Here is a 25,952-nt window from a genome sequence, read left to right on the forward strand (position 1 = left end):
AAGGTATGGAGAATGGATCACACAACTGCTTCACAAAACATAACCAGTTAAGTCTTAAGTTCTTTATCCTACTCTCACGAAACACTTTGGTGGAGTGGGCTTTCTACCACCAGGGTACAGATCCTGATCCTTTCAGCAATGAAAGGCTGCAAAGGTTTTAAGCCCTTTCTTGATTCACAGAACAGCAAAGGATCTTACTGCCAGACTGCACAATCAAATCAAGACTCCAGGAAGGTTAAAGCTGGAGAGTTCTTCTACATGTGCCCAGAGCCTACCCTGCTACGACAACTGGTAGCTGAAGACTATCCGGATATGAAGAGTCTCCTACAAGTCCTTTCTCAAATTTAACATAATTCTGGAGATAAGAAGATAGTATACGTACTTTCACAGCTACTAAGGATTGGTTAACACAGTCCATGAGCCATGAAGAAAAATTCTCTCACCTAGTTCATCCAAGACTTCACGCTTCCTTCTAAGGAAGCCTGTGCCCCAGGAGTTGACCATTTGCCTCTTTTGTTTGCATGAGCAAACTAGATTCTTGTAATGCTTTTAGTATTCTGCACACTGCACCAAGCCATTCCCAAAGACATTCTGAAGAGTGACATAGTCTATTAAAGCATCATCTACAAAAGCTTCAGAAAACTAAAGATGGTCAAATAAAAGACTGGAGGAACCATTGTCTATTTTAAGACAACCATAGAAGACCATTCAGACTGTATATTTTGTGAACTGCTGTGACAGTAGCATGAATTCATCCTCAACAGGCAGCTCAAACAAGGACTGTGAAGACTATGTGAAGACTAAGAACAGTCACATATTTACAGTCAGGATGAACATATAAAAAGATACTAATTTTCATGTAGTGTATCATAACCAGAATTGAAATGAGTCAGTGGTTGCTTCATTTCATCATTACAAATTTCTAGCACTTCTGAGAATAATTTGGCACTGGTCTTGAAGACAGCACAAAGAGCTGTTCCCGTATCTGATGCTATAAAAATTGTCATACTACAAAGAGTAACATTTCTGTTGTTCTCACCGATACCCAAACCTTCCATCTGGACCAGAAAAGCAAGAGACTGGGATTTCTGTTGTCACAAAACCAGTCCAGAAAGAGTCATTTGTAGTTTTCTGATAAATATTCTACCCATATTTTCAGTTTCTTTAAATCAAAGCAAAAGAAAAAAGTGTACTCCGTACTGATAGACCATATAAATGCATTCATGAAACCCAACATGTTAAAAAAATAAATTAAAAAAGGAGGCTGGTACCCCCCAAAAAAAGCAAAAAAGACAATACAGAGACAGAGGTTCATAGGAGTAACAGGACTACACATAAATATTTCCTTAATGATAATCCTGATAACCTGTATAATTATATGGAACAACGATGAGATTATTAAAGTAAATTGTCTGGTAGTCTACCATACTACAGATCAAAGTATCTAGCCTTTCCCAATCAAGCTTCCTAGATTTAAGTCAGGTTTTCACTAGAAGTATTTTGTTAGAATGGCTAAGAACAAACTTTCAAATACAGTTATACATGTCAAGATTTTCTGGACAACTGTGTCCTCACATATGCACTAAACTACTTTTTTAGTTGAGTACTGGTACACAAGCACAAACAATAATATATACAACTACTATACAAGCTCTGGGGTAAGGGGGAGCTAGTTAATTCTGGATGAAGTTAGTGTTCTCATTTATCATTCCACTGCAGCAACAGTAAAAGTAAACACAATAGGGATAAGATCCAACATACATTCCATAGGGATTTGACATTAAAACACATTACTTCATGTAATAGTTTGAGGGTCCTAATGCGAAAAGGAAGACCTTCAAAGACCTGAAAAAAGACTTTTAAAAAGAAGAAAACAACTCTCACCATTTTTCTCCAATGTACTTATATTCACCACCTCTTTCCTCTTTGCAAGCGCAACAAAGTTCTTTTGCAGGTAACTATAGCATAGCAGTGCCCACCACGGCCTGGTGCAGAATTGGGGTATTTAGAGACAAGTGGCCGTGATAAAAACATGATAAAATGTGATAAAAAGCAAAACACTAATCAGATCACATGTTTCTGCAAGCTCCCTGCAACCAATGACACCACCTCTCACCATTCTCTGCTCAGTCTCAAAAGCAAATCTGATTCAAGCCAAAAGCACTCTAAGTACCTGAGGTACTACTACAGGAAGGAAACACTTGCTTCTTTTGCCAGACTGTAGTAGCCTAAAGAGTAGGAAACCTTCTGTCTCTGCCTAAGTCCAGAGCTCTGACTGGCAAGTAAAGGCTTCTCTCCACTATGTGCAAAGCTAGTTTATTTCAAGAGAGGAGATGATGATGAATTAATTGGTCTCTCAGTTCTTCAACTGACTATACTTAGTGCAGGCTGGCACTAGCCTCCACAAATGGTTATGCTCCACTATGAATTCCCAGGCCTGCACACAATATTCAGCAGTCACACTGAACCAATCTCTTTATACTAGAAACTACAGGAAAAAGAATATTTACCTCCACTGACTTTAAGCATACTTGCGACTCCCCTACAGCCAGAGGATCACAATTATTTTCTGCTATTTTTTACTCCATGATTAGCACAAGCGCACCAAAACAGGACAGTGAACACAAGTCCAGAGAGCAGAGCTATAGCATTTTTTTCTTGCATTGGGATTCAAAACTTAGCTGGATGGAAGATTATTTCACAATACCGTGAAAATCACAGGGCAGTTTCAAGAACAAAGGTCTAGGGTTTTATAAGAGAGGTAACAGAAAAAGAAACATTTAGCTTATTACCACTTCCAGATTTTGATCCCGTCTCTTTCTATCTCTTTCGTGTATCGTCTACATTACTGGAAAACTGCCAGAAAATTCTAAGTTCAAGAACTAGAAATTAAAGGCTAGAGTAACTAGAATAAAAAACTGTGCGTTAGTGGATGGATTACTGAGAAACAGAAGCACAATAACTATGCGAATAATGGCCAACTGATTTGTTAATATCTATCCAAGGAAGTGGACAGATTGACATGTTGTAACAATTCAGACATAACTCTACAATAACTGTAGGAGACCCACAAAAGAGTGCAAGGAACTCTACAACTGGGAGGGGGAAAAAAAAAACAACAACAGAAGTGTTGATCAGTAGTACCCTGTACAGTATCTTTCACTTTTAATGCTTAACACAACTACGTTCAGTATAAATATTTCCTTCTTACCTCATAAGGCAGTTTATCAAAATATCCATTAGTTGGCCACTCCCTGAGGGTAACAACGCTGAACTGTTTATTAAGGGTGTCCATTCCACAGCCATACTTCTCGTCATCCTCATCCTCATCAATATCATTCATATCAATCATTGAAGTCTTAAGTGAAAGCATAGGTCTCTCTTTCACACCGTGTAGTACTACTGCATCTAATTCAGTGTAATAGTCCAGAAGAGAACTGTTGACTTCCAGGCGAATTAAGTTTGTGGGAAAGTTTATCTGTTTGATACAAGGTGTGAACTGCCGAGCCTGGGGACCATTCACCTTTGTAGGTGCCTCAGACCAAAGAATTTCCCATCTGTGAAAAAAAATTGTACACACCATACAGAGATTAAGATCAAAGTTACTAATGCAACTTATGAATGTAGAAAGAGCACTCTTGTGTCAGAAATATGTAGCAAATGAGAAACCTCCACTGAAAAGCCAACAAAAATTGTTATATTTTCCCCTAGATTTGGTAAATACCCTAAGGAAGAACTTAAAAGGTCATACTCATTCATAACCTTAGCATATTTTCTCTGCAGTGCTAAATAACAAAACAAGTTGTATACTCACAGTCATGCACCTGGATTAGATTATTGTTATACACATACAAGTTGTTTTAATATTTCACAGTTAAAGTAATCTTAACAAATTGATTATAGATACCTTCATAATGATTATATACTAGTACAAGTATGCCTAGGGCAGTCTTGCTAACTAACTCAGTTATAGGCAGCTGACCTCTCAATCCCCACACAAGGTTCAGATACACACACACACACACACACACACACACACACACACACACACACACACACACACAGAGTCAATACAAAAGTCACAGCTCACACTCATTTACATCAGAGCTGTTTAAACTGCAGCATTAACAAAATATTAAAAAAAAAATCAAAACTTTACTTTGCCTATCTGCCCAGGTAAGCAAAATATTCTTTTAAAAAGCTATTCACTGTCAATTTATCTTATTAGTACAAGGTTATGGATAAAAATAAAAAACAGAAAGAAAATAGAATCTTCAAGTCATTTTTAAAAGGATCATTTGGAAAAAAAAAATTGCTATACTGACAAAGCTTTATCCTATTTGTTCCAGTGGCAGAAGGAGGTTCAGGACATGCACAGAACTTCCATACATACACCCTTACTTGCACACACAGACCTCAATTCTCCTCTGGTAAATGACAGTGAAACCTGCTGCCAACTCAGTAATCTGGAGAATGAAGTCTTACATTCAGTTAGGTCTTGAGTGCTCCCAAACTTGTCAAAAGACCTGAAAACAAAAACATGCTCTTTGTGTGTGCTTGGGTTCGCATCCAATGAATGGATTTTAGAGGTCCTTCAGTCACTGATGTTCTTTTCCTCCCCTCTCCTTCACACTCAAGTCTAGTTAATTAAGAAAGAAGGAAGCCTTCAGCAACCACTGCTGCTACCCCCTTCAACAGTATGCTTACAGCAATCTCTGTACCCTTTGTACAAAACCCCGAAATTTCCCCATCTATTCCCCATCTGAAGTCTGGGCCCAGCTTCAAAGATTTCTCTCAGCCTACTGTCTTGTCACATAGGTCTTAGAAAAACAGTATCTGCCCTAGGATCTCAATGCCTCTGCTCTCCATGACAGATACCACTACTATGAACTTGCAAGTACTATTCAATACTGATATGTATTGCAGAATGCATATAAAAAGAAAAACATGTTTTATTCTCCAGAACCAAATGCCTAAGATTTGTCCATCATTGCAGAAAGTAAAATACAAGGTTTCCATTAAAACAAAACACATCTAGTACAAATAAAGCTTGGAAATCTGATATTTGCTAATATTTCAAGAATAGGAAAATTAATCCGTATATGCTAAAACCTCCATTCCACAATGGACATTTTCAGGAACGCAGATAAATTTTCCTATTCTGCATCATGCCACTCTCCACAGATACCTTACAGTAGAATTGGAGGCTTACAGAAGTCTTCTGTCAAAGGAAAATAAATGTCATGATAAAAGCAAACATGCAGGATTGGTGAACATATAGCATGTTAGCAAGTACAATTGTAACAAACATGACAACTCTGTCCTAAGATTAACAGTTTTTACAAGAGAGACTTATCAGTAAGAGAGGAAAACTTCGTTCCCTTAGGAAAAGAATGTCAGTTCATGGCAGAAAGAAATAGATGTACTTCCACAGTCAAACCTTCTTGCATAGGTTGATTCCCTAAGCAAATACTTAATGTTGGGATTGTAAATGACCTTTTTCTTGAACACATCCAGACCACCATCTGACATTTTGCTTAGACACTTTCTTACACCCAAACTATCCTGAGGGAAACTCAAGGCTATTTTTTCCCACTCATTTAACACATGCTGGACCATCAACTCTTAACCAAATGCGTTTCAGTCATTGACTTCTCCTTTGGTGCCCTGGAGAAAGGATTATCTGTCAACAGTACAACTCTGGAAAAAAAAAAAATGCATCTGGAGGACTAGGTTCATCAAATTGCAAAGCAATAACCTTCCTCAGAAAGCAGTGCCTCTAATTCCCAGTCTTTGTACTAAACTAGAGAACAGTAAAGACATGTAGCAGGACTTTTTACAGCCTTGTGAAGCTTCATATTACATACCAACTGCTGATGAACAAAAAGACTATTGACTGTTCTCCACTCTTTCCATCATACTGTTTTGATTTCATCAATAGGCCGCTAATCTGACTAAAGGAGTTAGCTGTTGATTGAGGTGGGGGGGGGGGGAGAAAAAAGAAAGAAAAATCAAGTCTACCACATTGCTTTTGATGTTCTTCTCTCCCTTCGTGGCACTGCACACAAAACCAGGCCAGAATAATTCCTCTGTGAGTCAGGGCTGGTATATTCTTCCCTAGCATAGGCATCTTCCTAACATACTCACTGCTGCGACTGGTCTCTTCATTTAGTATCACTACTTTGACACTTGTCATAACACTGACTACATGCAACTTGAATGGGAGTGAAGACTATGCAGTTGGAAATAAATCAAAAAGTCCAAATTTCCAAGAGACCCCACTAAGAACTGCATTTCTTTCATTCTGAAGCATTTTTTCTTTATGGCCACCTGTTTCAAAATGCTTCTGAGGAAAGTCTTTTCACAGATAGCTCTGTTTTGAGAATGGGTACCAAAATCAGCTTCCCTAAGATGGAATGCCTGCATGTGTTCAGAATTTAAGATGCTCTATGACAAAAAGAAATTGAATCCCTAAAAAATATGAGGAAAGAAATCAAAAGAAATGTCTTCTGCTCCCCCATAGAGTTACTAAGATTCCGTGTATTCCCAAAAATCAAGTAGGATAAAATGACTGAAGGTAGGAAGTTATTTGTCCAAATCTTGCAAATGTACAGTAACAGCTGCTCAAGGATGTTGAAATGAGAACGGTTTGACAAAAAGCTTTCACTGGCAGTTGTATTGGAAAGCCTCAGCCTTACACTGCTGTGCAAGGCCTGAATGAGAGGCAGTACTGTATTCTGTACAGTCTGTATTCCTTTCTTTAATGACTGAAGAAAGTGAAGATTTAAGTCAAGTTTTCCATTCAACTTTAATGGACTCAGTTTTCCATCACATTTCTCACTATCCCCTTTATTAAAATAGCTGGGAACTCTTTATACTCAAGTTTCTGATGCTGAAGACTCCATACACCTATAAAAAACAAAACCAAAAAAAAAACCCTCCCACTATCCTTTCTTCACCTTGAAGACAGGAGTTACATTATAGTGATTTTTAGGTTGAGAAACATACTTGCAAGTTTTGTGTCAAATGAGAGCATATATTTACTGCTTATTTTTTGTTGACCTAACACTATTGGAAAGCTTTGATGTTCAAAGGCAATGGCTAAGATGATGCCTGAACAGACCTCGTTACTTCTGAAGAATATATATAATAAGAAAGATTCTTCTGAGAAGTAGCTCCCAAGAAAAGTAATCAGATTTCTCTCCTGTGAGAGGAGATCAAACTTTGTCTGTTATCTACTGAAAAGACTATTGCGTTATAAAATTGAGATCAGGATAGAGTAAGTAATGGAGTAGGTGCTGCTCAAGCACAAAAAATAAATGCCCTACCCCCCAAAATTTGCAACTGAATTAAAAGACAAAAGAAGTGAAAAACTCAGGTAGACCAACAAGGGATATATATGGAAACTTAGCAAATAAAATGACACCTTTGCTGAAACTGCAACTTCTGCAAGAACTGTAAGCATGATGTGTGCCACATCCCACCTCCTCTTGTCCAGGCAGGTACTCTGAAAATAATGTCAGCTACCTATAAGAAAATGCTTCCTGCCTGCTAACATGCCACAGATGCTTCAGCACATGAGGTTCCATGAAATCTGGAAAGTGTACCCACGGCCACACCTGTGAGTTTGTAAATACAAAAGGCAGGGAAGTCTGATCATGGGAAGAATTTTAAAACCATTCAGGTCAAGGGGACGAGCACAGCTCACTACCTCAGCAGTCTACTGTGGGGGAACAATCCACAGATTTTCATTTCTACTTTGAGAGTTTGATTCTGAAATACCAGAGAGAGCAGACAGGACTCTGAGAATGCTCTAAGGGCATTTAAAAATAGCAAATCATATTTCAAGTAATTGCTGTATCCACTTGAGCTTTTCATGGGTTTCTCAAAAATGACACTGTCCCATGAACCAAGAAACTCATTCTTTTATGACAGTCATCTGGGTAAGAGATATCTGCGTTTCCCTGAAGATGTCAAAACAAGTTATGAGTAAGGATGCCAATGGATAGAACCTAAGTTGTGTGTTACACATTGGTGACACAGCCCCGAAGGTCCCTCGCCACACTCTAATGTGTTGATAGTATCAGCAGCATTTTGGGTGCCTTCATCTAAGATTCATAGGAAAAAAATAAAGTAATGCAAAAGAGCCATTTGTATGCCTTTGTGTCCACAAGCAAGAGACTACTGATGTTTTATATTCAGTACACTACTTTTCTGGCTTCACTCCTTTATCAGAATGGGAGATCTTTTATCAAACATTTTGATCCCAATCCTGTCTGCCAGGGAAGAAATTCATGACATTCCCACACAAATTAGATTTTAAGAAAGAGTCTACTGCCTAAATACAATGAGCTTCCTAACGGAAAGAGAGGAAGCCTTTGTCTTCCTCAGCCTGCTTTGCTGGTTGCAGCAGTTTCTGCCTCTACAGGCTTCAAGACTTTCAGAAGGTCTTTGCTCTCCTGTAGCAAACACAGCCCTACGGCAGGGCTAGAAAATATTAAGCCAACCTATTCATCTACAGGTTTGAAATCAAAACTGGGATTTTACTCAAAAGAGCTTTGCATGTAGCAAAGCTTTAAGTGACACCAAAAAATAAAACAAACAAACAAACAGAAATGGCAGGAACGCATGAGGCAGAATGCTGCCACTGATAGCTCTGGAACTGCTCCCAGCCAGTCATATGACCGTGATATCTGACCTGCAGAAAACAACCTAATACTTGTTATACCATATCTGCAGAAAATACTAAGGAGAAAAAACAACAACAAAAATAAAAATATAGAACAATCTCTAATCTACCAAAGCAGCAATCATTCCATAGTGGCAAGGAAATACACTGTGAAACAACATCATCCCAAACACTGCCACGCATCCCAGACTATTTAGGAAATACTTCTTGAGCCCAAAGAACAGAACATGAATATGTAATGGTACCATAATGTATATGAGATAAGAGAAAAAGTCAGTTAAGTTAAAAAAGAAGGAAGAAAAACAGGACCCACTTTTATGTTCACATTTTTAAAAAAATTATTTTTGTAAAAGAAAAGGCTGAAAAATTCCAGAAAAAGATTTTTTACTTGAAATTTCCCATTTAAACACACACACACACTCTTCCTGTCTGACAGCCACTAACAAAGCATTAGGAGTATCAAAATGTTTCTAATAGGCTGATATAGAAGAAGTCATTGGGGAACTGTCAAGAATAAACTTTCTGTGGGGGCAGGGGAAGGGGGAGGAGGAGAAGAGGAAAAAAAAGAAAAAAGAAAACATTTTCCTCATCTACAGAACCTAGCTGCATCTTATCCATCAGTCTAACACAGTACCAGAAACAAAATAAGATTCTCCAGATCAGTTAGATGGGTTCAGCTCATGCCACTAACAGCAACAGTGCCCCACTTAGGCCTGTGTGGAACTCTGTCTTCTTCACTGGCTGAAGACCCTGAGCCACCTTTGTCACCAAGCCCTAAGTAAATAAAACCTAATACTTAGGTGTATGACAGCACAGAATATAAAAGCTACACTAGTAAAATAACCATAGCATAATGTAATACAATAAAGAGGAAGATTCCTTCACTATTTAAAAACTGAAAGTGTATGCTACAATACTACTTTAATCTCAGATTAATAACTTTTGCTTGGATTTTCTAGACTCAAATAATTCACTTAAGAAAGAAGTGGATACTAACATATGTTAGTATATTTTAGGAAACTACCAAAACCAAAATATTTCTCAGCAGTCAAGGCCTGAGGGGCACTAATCAAGAGCAAAAAAGGTCTCCATGTGTAAAGACAGAAACTCCTCTGGCATTTATGATTTTCAAACATTGTTCTATGCAGAGGTCAGTGACGAGCATTTTCTGCGTTTAGAGGAGCAGAAAATACGAGGACAGAGAATCCTCAAATTGCTGAAGTTGTGGCTAAGCTATAATCAGACGACTTGAAATTCACTCTCATGTTTTAAGCATTAGGATTAGTTATGCACAATTACATTCCAATCCGAAAAATAATGTCATCCCCCCCCCACTCCACAAAGAGTAGGTCCCACCTCTAAAAGGACTCTGAATAAAGCTGCTCTGAGACACTGCCATGCAAAACTGTCATTCATAGCAGGATCCAATGCACCAGCAACAGAGGAACATGTGGGACAACCACACAGGCTAGAACCATTTTTCTACATAAAGTCCTCTTGAGCAAGGACGCTGGTACACAAAGCCGTTACAGGGCCTTCTGCAGATTAGAAACTTTTGCACAGAGCAAAGTCTTAGATAAGCTGAAGTTTTAAATACTGAGAAAACAGAAAGAAATTATGCAGCTGGACTACTGTAATCCACTAAGCATGACATTTAAACAAGTCTCAAGAGATTTCTTCCTCTCACAACAGATTTAAGTGGTGTCCACAGGCTTCTCTCTAGACATTGACAATTCCTAAAATAAACAGGAAAGATCAATTTGGCCTTATTTTTGTATGAAAAGTAAGAACTGTTAAAAAGGGGTGAAAGAACCTTTGTAATGACCTGTCCTTTCTACAGTGCTGTTGGGAAGGAATAGTCAAGAGCAAGAAGATAAAGCAAAGCAGCACTTTATTTAGGTAGTCTGGTGATTTAAGAGTCTCAAAACAGTCAGAAGAGGAAAGCAAGGTTATAGGTGTCCTTCCTTTGAGTAACTGGGACATGGCCTTTTTTAACAGAAAAAAATGATATGGCTGTTCAAGTCCAAAACACTAGTTAAACACAGAATCACCTGAGGTTAGCAGTACTATTTCCATCTTCCCAGAAAAATAATTCTTAGTTGACATCTCAGAGGATTTTTGGAATTGAAAGCAAGGAACCGAGAATCTAAGCAGAAGACAGACCAGAGTCTTGCAAGTCTTCCTATTCCCCACATACAGCTGAAGGAGAAAAAATGCTGGCCACTTAACCTGGGGAAAGGGTTCCTTTAACTTTCTTTCAGACTTGCCGTGTTAAGACATGTTCTGTCTCTTTTAGAGGAAAGTAGGAGACAAACCAAATGAGCAGCGCTGAAGAGCCAAGTCCTGCTAAGGAAAGGCAAGCCAGAGAGATTAAAAAAATAATATGTGTAACAACTCTCTACAGTTTTCACCAGAACTAGCAAGTAGTGAAGATGCAACACAGACCACCGGTTCTGAGGATTGCTAAGGCAACCAACCTTCCTCTTATCAAAAATGCTGCTAATCTAGGGAGAACTCTGCCTACAGAGAAAAAGGCAGGGTCCTAAAGAAGCTTCAGCCCTCCTATGATAAAGCAAAAGTCTGGGCTCTCAGTCTAATCACACCCCAAGAACTGAATCAGCTTCTTTCAGTCTATAAAACAAGTGTAAAACCATGTGCTGTTCATGCATTTTGAATCAGACAAATGGTATCACGTTTTGTCAGACTGTCGTGCTTCTGGTTTTGGCCCAATTTCCAAATGAGTACTTTCAGCACCTGATTCTACTACACATACAGCCTCGTAAAGCATACAGAGAGAAGAGTTTAAGGTTACTTAAAGCATTACAACACAGCAACCACAAAAGCTCAGGCTCTTCTATACAATTTGCTTCTCTTACTGGAGAATAATGCAGTAGAACTGCCATTTCACAAGTGATTTTTGTGCAAAAACAGTTATTGCTTATCAAAATTTCAACACAGGAACTATCATTACAAAAATGAAACCTGATATTAGTGTCTACATTAATTCATATAAAAAATAAAGGTGTTCTTAAAACATATGCCACCACTGTTTTAAACACATGCAGAAAAAGAAAATGTTACTGGGTCAGATACAAAAATACAGAAATACTAAAAAGTAAAGTTTGCTAAATGGGATTACTTGTACTATTTAATATCTTACAGGAAAACATAGAGAAAAAAAATTACCTTACGTCAGCTGGTGGATTTTGTGAATAAGGATTTGCAGAGCATGCCAAAATCCTAACTACAGCTCCAGGATGATACGTTTCCAGAATATGCACTGCTGTGGGATAAACTGGTTCTTCAAAAGCGAGTTCTACATAGTCTTGGCTACAGAAGGTGGGTGGCATCCTCTTGAATGGCAACCGAGCGCTAGGGCAATGATCCCACCAGGTCCCATAAGTTCGAAACACAGCAGTCTGAGTAAAGTCGCCAGAACTAGGATACACATTTGGAATACCTGCTAAATTCCACATGGTATATGACATGCTGTTCTCACTACCATAGTGAGAGCTGAAATCCAGCACTTCTTTGGCATACTGAACGATTTCAACATTGACAGGTAAGGCTCGGGTATTCGATTCAATAGCTCTCCGGCTGTTCATTTCCCCTCTTGTAGCTGTCCTAGCTCGGCGCCGAAGGCACATATAGTAAAACATGCTCAGAACTGTTAACATGGGAAACACTGGTGACATCTAGATATGAGTTATGAAGCTGCAAAAGGTCAGGAGTCCTTTATAAGGTGCATTAACTGCTTGTGGTGTTTCAAAAAAGAGCTGATAAAACAGAATGAATAAATACAGTGAGTAAATAAAATATCCCTAGAAAACAAATAAACGTTACTCTTCTGAATGTCCTCTTAAGCAAGGTACTGATACTAAAACATTAATAAACTTTTACATGTTAAGACAATTACTTAGTTGAAGGCTATTAAATATGGCTTCCCATTTGTTTTGTTAAAAAAAAGTGTTAGCCACAACTAACCTAAAGCACCAAAAAGACTAACAGTTATATTAATTATTACTACTTTCAGGGATTTATTGAGGGGGAAAAAAGACATCCTGCACTGACTCATGAAAATGAAAACAAATGTGAACTGAAATCTGGCCCTTGCAGCAAAAAACTACATAAGAGTGTCTGAAGGTATAGCTAAGCTTATCTGCAGTACAGTTTTGAAACACCTAAACTAAAACTGACTTTAAACAAACTACTTGGGTACCTGTCAGGTTGCAGCAGCAGAGAGCTCAGCACAAATTAACCTCACTGCACATATTTTGCAGTAAGACTGCTTCCAGGACCCAACTTAGTTCATTTAAAGCTAGCTCAAGTACATCTAAGCTATCCTATAACCTGAAAAGTAAATGCACCCTTCAAAGACAGTTGTTACAGAGAATCAGAGAGCTAATCCAACATTGTTTGCTTCTTCTAACTTGTACCCGTAACTTGTGAATGGTCTTGAGAGAGAAAAGAACAAGTTTTGAAGCTAATTTGAACCCAAAACTTAGCCCACTCCTTCTCATGTAAGAATGCTAGCCTGAAACAGCCTCACAAAAATTTCTTCTTTACCCTTTGAAGTTGTCCATGACAGCATTCACCCATGATGTAACGGTCACCAGCCTCCTGAAGGATTCATTAACAATACCATTTAGTCATCTTCCAGTAAGGCAAGCAAAAAAGTAAATCTTCAGAATCCTGGCATCAGAAGCAAAAGTCCCCATAGAAAGCATTTTACATCTGGTAAGAGAAAATATTTTTATTTATATATAGATTCATTTAGATATAAAACGTGCTAGATCTGCACATAAGATCACCTAAAAAAAAATCACTACAAAATGTATTGTTAAAGATATCAATGTGTTTTACGTTGCCTAGACCAAATCACACAGCAAAACAAATAAAGAAGCAGGTATAATTATTAGAAAATGCCAAATTAAAAATAAGTCTCCTTACTAAAGTTTTCAATTAACAATGGTGAAGAAATATTTATAGCTGAATGTTGTTTTCAGGACACAGAAGTGCTATATCATATTCACCGCTAATAAAGATCCTCTTACATATGGTTGTCCCGTATTTAGCAGCCACTCTATACCTACGTGATGTAAACTGTTAGATTTACCAACGTGCAAAGAAACTTGGAATGTATTCTCAGATTTCTAGCAATACGCAAAATACTTAGGCAACAACAAAGCATTCCAGAATTCATAATCTCAAGTACAACAAACCTCATTTCTCTGCTGATATTCCAATTAGCTTGTTCTTTGGCTTTACTAGGAAAGAATAGAGAGCAGTGCCTGTAACCTGTTAGAGGCTGGAACAGAGATGACTAAGCATATCCTAAAATAGAGTAAATGTATCTCCAGCCATCTTTACCGGAGTCGCTGATTAGTTTATCACAGGGCACATACTGTGTTAATCACTGAACCAACAGAAATGACTTCCACTGCAAAATACACATTGAACAACAATTAGCACAATGCCTCTCATTGCCTAGGAGACACTACACATTTGCCTTTTCAAATGGCTACAAGTGAGACCATACTTTATAGGCCTTTTAAAGCATAAGCATAAAGTATGGTAAATAATTAAATGGAGAGGAATCCAAGTGGCTTCTGCATGCTTCAATGCAAGTTCACAGTGCGTTTCTTGAGTCACATGCTTCTTTCCCATACTCGCAAAACACACACGCACATACAAGCAGCTCTCTTTCACTTAAACACTGTCCGCAACAGGAAGGTGCAGTAACAGATAAGGGCAGGCTGCACTATTCGGCCCTCTTATTTGTGAGGGCAAGAAAGTCTATTGATGAAGTGTTCACTTCTTTCACTTTCTTCCCTCTCCTATTATTAGCTTTTTGTTTAGTTCTTGTCCTTCATTCAATTTCACATGTTGACATGGCAGTCAACAACACAAATTACCCCTGACATTCAGCACAGACAGAAATGCATAAGACAATGTGCTGGTTCTTCTTTAACCTCTGCTGGAATGCCAAAGCCAAATCATGTCACATTTCCCCCAGACATCCTGTCGAACCACCTTTTAGAAAAGGCACTGGAAAAAAAACAAAAAATCCCAATCCTTCCTCCTTTCAAAAGACAGAAAATTGTTGTTTTATCTTTTCTGCCTGGAGCTGCTTTAGGATGTAAGTGAAGATTACAAATACTTTTTGGTTTTTTTCCCCCCTCAAAAAAATCTCTTTACATAATACACCAATGCACGTCAAACTTAGACTTCCTGTTGTCAAACCCTAGAATTACCTGTAGACCAGCATACATCCCAGCTTCTAATTCAAAATTTTACTGATTAATACGGTTTTGAAACCCGCTACAGGCAATTTCTGACTTTACAGAGGTCCATTTTAAGAATCATTTAGTCAGGGTATTTCAAGACCAGATATGAATCACTTATCTTACATATGCATCCTACATAACTTCACCTCTCCACTCTGAGCTTCCTCCAGCCACAGCCCAGAGCTCTTAACGTGCTATTCCTGACCAGTGACCTCAGATGTGTTCCTTACCAGTTGGGCAAAGAACAGCGTAACCACCGACGGCTTGAGTTGTATACGAACCAACTGGGCAGCCAGTTTAAGCGGGCGGAAGGATCAGCCACCAAGTCTGACGGAACAGGTAACTTGGAACCAAGCTGCAGATTTGCCATTACTGGAAATATTGATTTAGGTCATTCTCACCTACCAACCTGATAATTTTCCTGGAACCTGCAAGAATTTAATATCCTTGAGACTGATGTCACTTTGTCAAATGCAGCTGACATTGGCCAACAGGGCTAGTTACTAAGCAGGAAGGAGAGGGGCAGAGTATGCAGCTTTCAAAAAAGCGCATTAGCTTAAACAATACGAGCAAAAGAAAACTGTTTTCAAAGAGTTAAAAACAATACACAATTTAATAATTAGTCTCCAGTATAAGGAAATAAATCTGTATAAAAGTAGGAAAAATAAGTACTAGAACTACAATACAGGTCAGAACTCTTCTATTTCACATTTTAAAAGAGCTATTAAGAATTGTGTGGAGTTCAAACACTCATGAAAAATTCCTTAAGAGGTTGAAGAATAAATAGGAAGCTAGTGGAAGGATTACGCTAAAAATAAATAAATCAGTACAGCTAGATAATAGAGAGATTTGTTCAAGAACTACCACAAATTGAGCTGATTTCCAATTAAAAGGATCTAACTTTGCAAGAAGTATAAAAATGCAGACTCGGGCCTATGGAAAGCATCAGCATGAACAGCTCAGCAATAGAGTAGCTATGCAAAGTTTATGTGGAAATTTTTTTTTTCCTTCCAGACTGCTTGACTGTATTTAAGAAAACCATTTGGTCCTACATAACTATACCTTCCAATTCCTGACAGTATCTTCTTCATTTGTCTTGTTGCATATTATTCACTTCTTTGTACAGGCATAATTATCCCAAACCAAAGCTTAAAAAAGGTTTGTTTTAAATGCATCTTCTTATCTTCCTCCCAAGCAGCAGCCTTCTGCTTTTTTCTTTTCTTTGGTTTATTTCATAAACTTTTTCTATCAAGATATCATTAAATGGGCTGAAATGACGCTAGTGACTATCCAGACCTTCAGCAGCTAGCACAGGCTAACACAAAGGGCATCGTGGTTTCATTAGAAACGAATAGCAATATGCTATGAGCGCACAGTGAAGTTGCAACATGTTGTTCTGCGCCCACATGCACATTCTGCACTTCTAGAACAGATCACAACATTTCCACAGCAGTTCAAGCCTGCCACTACTGGGGCTGCTGAAGCTCTGCACTCCCTCCTTGTGCTCCACACAGACCTGTGCCTCTCTGCTCCACAACCAGCACTCGAGCTGGCACTGCTGGGCAGCAAGCCGAGTCAAAGGGCTTACCCAACCAAGACTCCTTTTGTAAGGGTAGTTTTCAGTCAGTTCAGCTCCCTGAACCAACACATTGCCAGACAACATGACAGCAGACAGTGCTGGCTCAAAGGGGTAGTAAAACACAGAAGCCCAAAGTCAGACTAGCTCAAATTGCCATGGAAATGCTTCCTTCAGTCATCACAAGAAGAAAACAAGAATCCAGAGAACCAGACTAGATTAGATTTGGAATAAGCCTTCCACAAGAAAGGGATGCTACTTTCTTTCACAATCCATCTGTTTTATTGGTACTTCTAATCTCTCCTATTCAGATCATTACTTTATTGACAATTATTTCAGTTATGTGGGCTAATCCATTCCTCCAAGGAAAAGGCATTTTCTATAAGACGACAACGCTAGAATTCTTCCTATTGCTATACAGAAAGCCTTCTAAGACTGCAATCCACCACTTCCTTCCTTCAAACACAACAAATCTTGATAAAGGAAAGTGCCTTATGCCTTCTCTAAAGATGTCATGGGAACAGGCACTGATTAATTTAAAGCATTCAAGAGCAAATAAGTCATCACTTGACAATCAAGTCTTCATCCAGTTTCCACGCTAAGCAGAATTTTGTTTGTTTGTTTGTTTTTACTGAGATCGCTTTGTACTATTGACCCCTTTACAGGGATTTCATTTATACCAATCTGTTTTCCAGCTTCCAAGCAACCCATCCTGATAATGACTATTGTACCTACTCAATTTGATTATTTTCGCAAATTCAGCTCCCCAGCCTTCACAATTGCTTCCATCTCAGGAACGCAGAAACTGGACACAAGTGTAATATGTAGTTACTGACCAACCAGAAATGGTGGGATATATATAGAAAAATATGGGGGGTGGGGAGGAACAGCAAAGTGAAGGACGTGCATAACACATAACAAGTCACAGTTATTAGATACAAGAAAAAATGAAAGACCACATATTTCATCCCTGTAACAGTTCCTAGCAATGCATTTGTGATACAAGAGTTCATACTATATCAAGAGAAGCAGATGCCGTATATACAAGTCATGTATATACTACGTTTGATTTTTAAGGCCAGACAGGTAATAATTCCTCTTTATACCAGCTTTGCTCATCTCACACTTGGGAGTACTATGCAGGGTTTTCTCTCATTCTACTATAAAAGAAACACCAGCACTGAGAAATTATAAAGAACATATAAATGACAAAAAAACCAATAGCTTGCATGATCTTTGAAGAAAGATTAATGAGATTTAATATGTGCATCTTAGAGAAAAAATAGTAAATGAGAAATCTCTTAATTATCTTTACACATTAATGCACAGAGGGAATACCGGAACCTTACATCACTAGCTAAAATGGAGTATTTTACTACTGGTTAGCATTTTTCGCTGTTAATTTCCTAGATTCTACCATCATCTACACACAACTTGGTGAAATTAGGGGCTAAAATTAATTAAAAATTAACAAGCTCTTACAACATACTTTAAAGTCAGGCCATATCTGATGTGTTTCTTTCCACAATGTGTTCTGGCACTAGAAACATAGCCATTTTACATATCCGAAACTTATAAATGTACAGTTTGAAAATCAATAGAGTATTATGACAATCTATTTTAAATATCACTTGTGTTGCTGTCATAAGCAGCAAAACATTCAAAGTCCAACAGTTTCAAATTACTCAATTTATTGACTGACTATTCCTTCCTGCTAAGACCAGCACTCATTAAATGTCTTAGCATTGCAGTATAAACGAGAGAAACTTTACTTAGTAGCTATTAGGTGGTCAGGGTGACCACACTGCCTTCTGGAGCTTGTCCTGACATATAACAGTTTGTCTCCTAGTATGTGTCAATCATCAGGTGAACTTTTCTTTAAAAAAAACAACCCAACACTCATTCTACATAAGGCCTAAATTCACCAACATTATACCACTTTTCATTATGAATGTCTGCCCTTTCAATTACAGTGAAAGGCTCTTTCTCTGACCAAAAAATAATAATCCCCATTTAATACTACCTTCAATAAGCAATTCAAGCACACTTGTCTCCTTGTTTTTTCTTTAGTATTGTATTACCTTTCCACATATTCATGTTCTGGGTGGTATTTACTTGCTGGTCAGCTCCTTTCTTCCTGTGCAAATCTTAACCTAACAGCTGCTGGGGCATACAATTGCTTACCTTACACTGCCCATTCATCAATAGGCACAGATGATGCTTTAAATAACAACTCACACAAAGTGAAAACCCCCAAAGACATACCTAAAAAAACCCCTCAGTTAACCTCTTTTCCTGCTTCTGTTTTGTTGTGATTTGCCAACTGTGGTAACAATGTGTAAATTATGCAAGACTACAATCGTTTATGCAACAATTAATATTTATGTAAGAGTTTGAAGCTTCCACAGCAGACAAGAGAGCTGTATGAGAGAGGCATAACCTGTGTCCCAGTACTGCCAGATTTGTTTTCTTTTGAGATTCTCCTTTCTATTGTCCTCCGTTTCCTTGCTACCATTTTGAGCCTGTCAAGCACGTGAGCTCCTCGAGGACGGGGACCTTCTTCGACACCTACTTTCCTCCTAACAGACCGAGTCTAGCCGAGGCCTGCGAGTACCAACACACTGTAAGTAACAATGTTCCTGAGCCAAGCCAGGAACCGAGTGAACTGCTCGGTGCTGATAACGCTGCCCCGCACCCCGTCTCCGCGGCGGCAGAGACGAGCAGAGCGCGCACAACCGCCAGCGCGACGGCTGCCGGGCGGCGCGAGCGGGCTGCCGCTCCACAGCCCCCGCTGACGACGACGGGCCGCCCCCCTCCGCCGGGCCGGGCACGCGCCGGCAGAAACGGGCCGGCGCGGAAGGGCTGCCCGCGCCGGGGCGGCCTCGCTGCCCGCGGGGCTCACCCGAGCCCCCGCACGGCCGGCTGCCGCGGCCCGCCCGCCGCCCCAGCCAGGGGCCGGCCCTGGGCTCAGCCCACGGCAACGAGGCAGGCCGAGGGCGGCCTCGCAGGGACGCGCGGCGCCCGCCGCCCCCGCGCGGTGACCCCGGGGGGGGGGGGCCTGAGCGCGGCCCCCCCCGCCCGCCGCGCCGCCCCCCGCCCGAGCGGAGCCGCCACCGTACCCCGTGTGGAGGCGGAGCAGGCGGAGCAGCCGGGCCGCGCGTGCCGCCGCCGTCGCCGCGCCAGCCGCCGCCGGAAGCGCCGCACGGCGACTGGGGGCGGGGCCGCGAGCAGGAAGGGAGTCGCCGCCGACCGGGCGCGCCCGCGCGCGGGGCGGGACCGGGCGGGGCGTTAGAGCCGTTATGGGCGGGGCAGCGGAGGGTGGGCGTAAGGGTTATGGGCGCTGCTGGCTGGTGGCGGGTCGCTATGGTGAGCCTAGTTTGGCTTGATGCGCAGTTTATTTACCTACACAATCAAGTGAAAGGCAGAGGGGGGTTCACTCAAGCCGTTTCTTCCTTGTCCTTTACTTTTTCTCTCTGTCACTGCGACCATGTGAAACCCTCGCCTGACACCTGCGAGGAAGCTTGGCGCAAGGAGCTACCTGCTGTGGCGGCTGGGCCACGGAGCCAGCTTGCGGGAAGGTCTGCCCTGTGACCAGCTCCAGGGAGGGCTGCATGCCCTTCGCAAGCTTTGTCTGGCTTTCCCCAGGCGCTTAAATAGTTGGCTTCTAAGTCTCGCACTAGTTCCAACCCAACCTGATCATGCTTTTAACATGATCCTTTGAGTCCCTGGCATGTCATCAGGGCAACCTTGATTTTAATTGATCTTAATGAGTCCTTGCTCCAGCGAATCATAGTGCCTTTTGGGTCCCTAACTGGCATATTGCAAAAGAAATGTCATATTTTGCTTCCGTATCCTTTAATTTGATACGCTTGCCCAAGCATTTGTGTTTTCTCTTAACTGCGGTTGCTGATTCCAACCCCTGTGATGATCACAAAAATTGCTGTCAGTCCATCCAGTCTCCTCTTGTCTCAAACAATGTTCCGCATTAGATGCTACCTGGGAAAAAGCAGGGCGAGTTGCCATAATAGTATTCTTTGCCACAAGGAATTTTGTTTTGACTGTCCTAGTTGCTGCTTGGTGTATGTTGCTAGGCTTGAGGGTGTTTATGCAGTCTTAAAATTTTTGGAAAATTCTGGTGAAACTCATCAATACTTTTGACTTTTGTATGCATGTGTTAACTTCACAGGCAAGTAATTAGAACAAATGGGAAAATATGTTTAGTGAGGAAATTGCAACTTGGACACTAGAAATAAGTTATTTTATATTTGTCTCAATGTGAGACATAATACAAAAGAGATATATAATAATATAGTCTCTTCCAAACAGTGACTAAAGGACAGCTCAAAACCAGGAGCAAATTTTCTTAATTTATTGTCAATCCTTAAACAATACTACATTAAACTATACAAACATTAACAGATATAAAGTTTAAACGAACAAAGTTTAAACATCAGTAAATACCACATAAGCTCATAGTAGCATATGAACTGATAAATTTCAGTTATGGTAGAAAAATATTGTTGCTGACTTTGATTAGGTATTCAAAAATTAAATATCCGGAAAAGATTTGAAATATTTGGTATCTAAAGTACTTTTTGCATAATACTTTAAATTCTATAAATTTATAATAAATTCTGTATAGAGAATTCTATACATTTAGGATAGAACGCTTCTTTACTGCTAACTGTAGTGGCAGACTACACAACACTGCTTTCTATGAACAGACATGCCAGGGTGACTGATTTATAGGCCATATATATACTTACATATGCACACACAAATATGCATACATATATACATATTTCATATGTACAAAATACCAGTGTACCATGTGTAATATTTCTTATACAAAATTTTAACCCCCAGCTTATAAGGCATTACTACTGTGGAAGAGAAAGGAATGCTCTTCAGATTTCAGTGACGGAGGTATCGTGTGCCTTTTTGCATCACTCAGCCTCACTCTTACCGTGCTGTCAGGTGCTAGCTACAGAGTGGTTATAAAGGTGTTTTCAATACCCATGTTCCCAGACAGTGACCACCTTTCTCACTTAGAATTAAAGTAAATGAATAAATAAAAAGTTACCTCCAGTTTGGGACAGCTTACAAAATTTTTGGAAGTAAGACTACAAATAAATTCTGTGAATCAGAAAATAAAAGTTTAGATATTCATAACTGGTGCTGAATTGTCATGTTTTATTTTGTTTATTGTTTTCATTATGTTTTTCATATTAATCATAGTATCTCCCTTTCTGGTCAATGAAGAGAAAGGGAATACATTTAAGGCACAAGTCATCAGACCTATTTAAGGTTTCTACTTTAGCATGAAATGTATCACAACCTAGAAGTTCCTATTTCTGTCTACTGGCTATCAAGAAAAGGCAGGTGACTAGCTCAGATATATGTATAGAGTGGCCGAGTGATTCCTGAATGTGTTTATTTTTAAGACTCTCTAGAGATTGAGTTCTATATCAATGCAGAGGAGAGAAGGATTTGAGATGTTTTTCTCTCAGTGGGTTTATCCTCCAGCTCACATAGTCAGGAAATATCTCCCATTCAACTTACTTAAATTTAGGCTTCAAAAAGTTAGGTATCTAATCTAGTCTTGTAGGCTCACTCTATCATCCGTGGGGAGACACATGTACCTTCAGGTGATTCAGTCTATCCCATTCACTCCTATGATAGATGTCAAAGATATAAAGGATAAATCACCATTTGAAAGTACATGTCTGTCTCCACTTAGCATAGACTATACCCTAACTTCCAGACAGCAAATATAATGTGTATCTCATCTCCAGTGCTATTCATGAACAAATGCTTACCAGGCTAGACCAATTACAGACCCATCTTCATCATTATTCATAGAGGCTGTCCAACTGCAGGTAGCAGTTTAAAACTAAAGTGAGGCAGGTGTTTATTAAAAGGGAGAGAAGATATTGGGTCACAGTGCCTTTTTGTCTAGGTTGCTGTCTCAAATTCAATCTATGGCAAGATATGCTCCAAATTACTGTCAAATTGTCATTCTGCAGCCTATGTTAAAATCAATTGATGATCTGTTTTTATTCAACAGTTACTCACATCTGGAGCTGACTGGTAGTTTCCAGTGACCTATGCCACATAGACACTTCATACCTATCTCTAGATACACGTCAGTAATGAAATAGAATAGCATATGTCCCAGAAATGGTGCCTCTGTGTTGAAATGAAGCACACCGGTAGAACAGCGCGGAAACCTTCTGTTGCTCATCTTTGTAAAGTATCAGTGAGACTCATCTTCTGTGTGTTAATCAAGCTGTTTTTGTAATCACCAAATTCATAATGTCTTAACAACATCCTCCTTCTCCTTCAGCTTTAGCTCGTTATGATAAGTGGTCCTATGGCTTGCTCAGTAGGGGGAAATCCTCCTCTTACACAAGCCAGTAAGAATATTCTCATTACAAAATTAGCTATAAGGAATGAAAAGGCCGTATAACTGGCATGGTGAAGTGTGTTTAAGATATGTCTGTGTATATAACGGAAGACACGTAAGGGAATGATATGGATAGTGACATATCGATTACTTTTGGCTCAAAAGACAAGTGGCTAGTCTCGGATCCACAGTGAGATATTTTAACTTGCTCGTCACCACAACCCACCATTGTGGTGACTGATAAAAATACTCAGAATGAAACTCTCTGTAGAAAGAGGTAAAAATGCCAAGAAGTCACCTATTATGTCTGACATTTGAAGCTCCAAAGTATGTTCTACATCCACAAAAGATGTCCCGATCCACTTTTCTAGGTAAGGTGGTCTTTGAAAATGTACATAAAGGGATTTTTAGTGACACTGAAGAGTTTGCTTATTAAGCAATACAGCTTACCTAAACCTGGCATAAAGAGTCAAGAGACAGCTGCTTCTGAAAACAAGGTAACACTTCACCTTAGTTCACAAAATGTAGAAGCCTGCATTGCTATTTCTAGCATACTGGTCGAGAAAACATTTTGCAAATAAATCGTGCAAAAAACTACCTGAGTGGTAAGTCACCACTTTCTGGTCCCAGCAGGAAACTGATCTGAATTTTGTTATCACTTTGCAAAGCATTGTATTTTAAAGTGTTAGATTCAGCCCTAAATATAAAGCAATCATTTTAATCAGTGACTTATTTTTAATACAACAGAGTTAGTTGAGTGTTAACAGCAAGGCAGCACTGAGTGCATGTGCATAGCACTGTTGCCGTTGGTGGGAGTTGCTCTCTTTGGTTTCCCTCATGTCCCAGGATATTAACTCAGTGTGAAAAATACCTCACCGCATTTTGGACTGCAAAGTATGCTAAGCCAATAAGACTCTTCAATGAGTAAATTTAGATGTGTTCATAGGTATTTTCATTACCTAGATCTAGCAAGTCCGTGGTTTCTGTGTCAGCTTGAATGGAAGAGAGGAAAGTAGTCAGTTCTATTCCTCTGTTTTTCCCAGAGGAAATTTTTTATTCACTGTGAGTTTTTTTCATATCACAGTACTCTACAGAGCACCCTCTCCCTGCTATGCTCCATGAAAACTCCGTGTTATGTAGTCAGTCATACTTGATACATTATATCTTCGTTTTTTTCTGAACTTTTATTTAAAAAAATAAGAATGTGCCACAATACAAGTATATGCTTAAATGTTATGCACAATAAAACTGCTACATTACTTCATCCATACTTCACCTCCCTGCTGCTTGGCAGCTGTACTCAGTAGATCACATGCAGAATTTAGACTACAGACTCACTGGGCCAAGGGCAATGTCTTGCTATGGCTTCTGTGAAGTAGCTAATATATATTGTCACATTATATAACAATAAGTTTCTGCATTTGAATGGCTAAACACTGCACTCACTGTGGAAGTACTCTGTGGAATTACTATGTAATTAAGCTTTAAGAAAAAAGCAAGAGTAAGAAAACCCTAATTTATCAAAATACAGTATTATGTGGATATATCATGGTTTTAAATCTTTGTTTTTTATCTTTCTGCAGAAATATAGTCATGAGCAATAATCCTAAAGCCTGGAAAGGATATGTTAACTGAAGACTGTGAGGTTTTTAATGAGGATTAGGGGATCTAAGATAATAAAAACTACTGTATACAAGGAGGTTGTTGTGCAAGAATCTTTAGGCAAGTTTTAAGTCAGAATTCTTTGTCACCAGCAGTAGGATCCAGTAAGGATAATATGCTAATTTTAACCAGCAATAGGCTTCATATAGGGATCTAAAGAGACAGATACAATCTTATTAAGCTTTTGTGTTGACACAGCACAGCTTGTTACTGCTTCCAATTGAAATATAAGAGTGGGAATGTAAAACCCATATAATATTTTAGTAAGATATACAGTAACATTGAAATCTGACTAACAATTGAACGAATAAATAGGAAATTCCCTTAGCCCCTGGGCTACCGCCATTTTTCTATTCTAGCAGACAAGTAAATGCTCTAGGTGTCTATGCCACAAAAACTCCCAGAGGCAATTCTGGCAAAGCACCTACTTTCTTTAAACTGGCCCCATTGCTTCAGCCTCTGAATGTCAGATTTCTAAAGCGAAGTGCTTCTGCTGCACTGTCAGCTGCTTCTAGTCTCCAGGCTTTTCTTACAGCCTTCTAGGAGAGCAGAACAATATCACAGGAATGTGAGCTCAAGGAGCAGGGAGAATTGATTCCCTCTTCATAACAACCAGAGGGCTGCAAGGTACATTTGAACAACATCTTATAGTAATTTCATGATGAAAGGAATGTTCCAATAATTAGTGGGCCTCTGCGTTTTATCAAGCCTATGGTATTGATTGCTAGTAATTATTTATCAGCTCAAAGTCCCCTTTATCACTCCACTACTTCTTTTTAGAAATACATCAGTCATTTCATATTTTTTTGCATAATGGCTGCACCAACTGATTGGCAGCAAGGACCAGAGGACTGGTAGTTTAGAAATGGATGTTTGCAATGGCCACACTGTATTGTTTTTTAGCACAAAACCTAAGGGACTAGATAGAGCTACAGTGCAGTACTGTACTGCTTGGAGATCTGAGCTATATTGATTTCAATAGAGATATGTCGTTTGGCCTCACAAAAAGACATTGTTAGTCTCTCATCAAGCATCACATAACTATTTTAATCCGTTCATAAGATGTTCATGTGACCAGAGATATTTTATAGGTCAGTTGTATTCCATGGCTACAAAAGTGCCTGTGGCTCATCCACAGATGCCGCATTTCACAATGACATGATCAGTCAAATCAAAGCTCGGTAGAGCTGAAGAGTTAGAGCCAAACAATAAGGTGATTCCGCCCAAAGGTTAGAAACCTAGAGGACTATGAAAAGTACTATGAAATTCATGTCAATATTTCAATCAGATCAATGGGAGCATTGTTTTCAGTGTCAATGAGTGTAGGATGAA

The 25,952-nt window shown here is 39.4% G+C and overlaps 1 protein-coding gene across 4 annotated transcripts in view; it reads right to left on the reverse strand.

Annotated features, from left to right (window-relative positions):
* The window catches only part of FBXL4 (F-box and leucine rich repeat protein 4), a 75,921-nt gene extending 56,111 nt beyond the window's left edge, over positions 1-19,810 (reverse strand). For 2 of the 4 annotated variants that reach the window (XR_010388300.1, XM_064508808.1), the window contains exons 1-4: positions 19,672-19,810; positions 13,256-13,423; positions 11,876-12,465; positions 3,212-3,557 (exon numbers count right to left, since the gene is read on the reverse strand). Coding sequence is in view for 3 of the 4 variants with exons in the window: in XM_064508808.1 (XP_064364878.1) it covers positions 3,212-3,557; positions 11,876-12,384 (855 nt within the window). In the remaining variant the exon portion in view is untranslated. Of the gene's footprint in view, positions 1-3,211; positions 3,558-11,875; positions 12,466-13,255; positions 13,424-13,911; positions 14,015-18,992; positions 19,222-19,671 lie in introns of those variants that run through there. The other 2 variants (XM_064508809.1, XM_026122123.2) reach the window with 2 other exon arrangements.
* Positions 19,811-25,952: the final 6,142 nt, after the last annotated feature.

This window comes from Dromaius novaehollandiae, chromosome 3 (genome assembly GCF_036370855.1).
Source record: "Dromaius novaehollandiae isolate bDroNov1 chromosome 3, bDroNov1.hap1, whole genome shotgun sequence".
Taxonomy (NCBI): Eukaryota; Metazoa; Chordata; class Aves; order Casuariiformes; family Dromaiidae; genus Dromaius; species Dromaius novaehollandiae.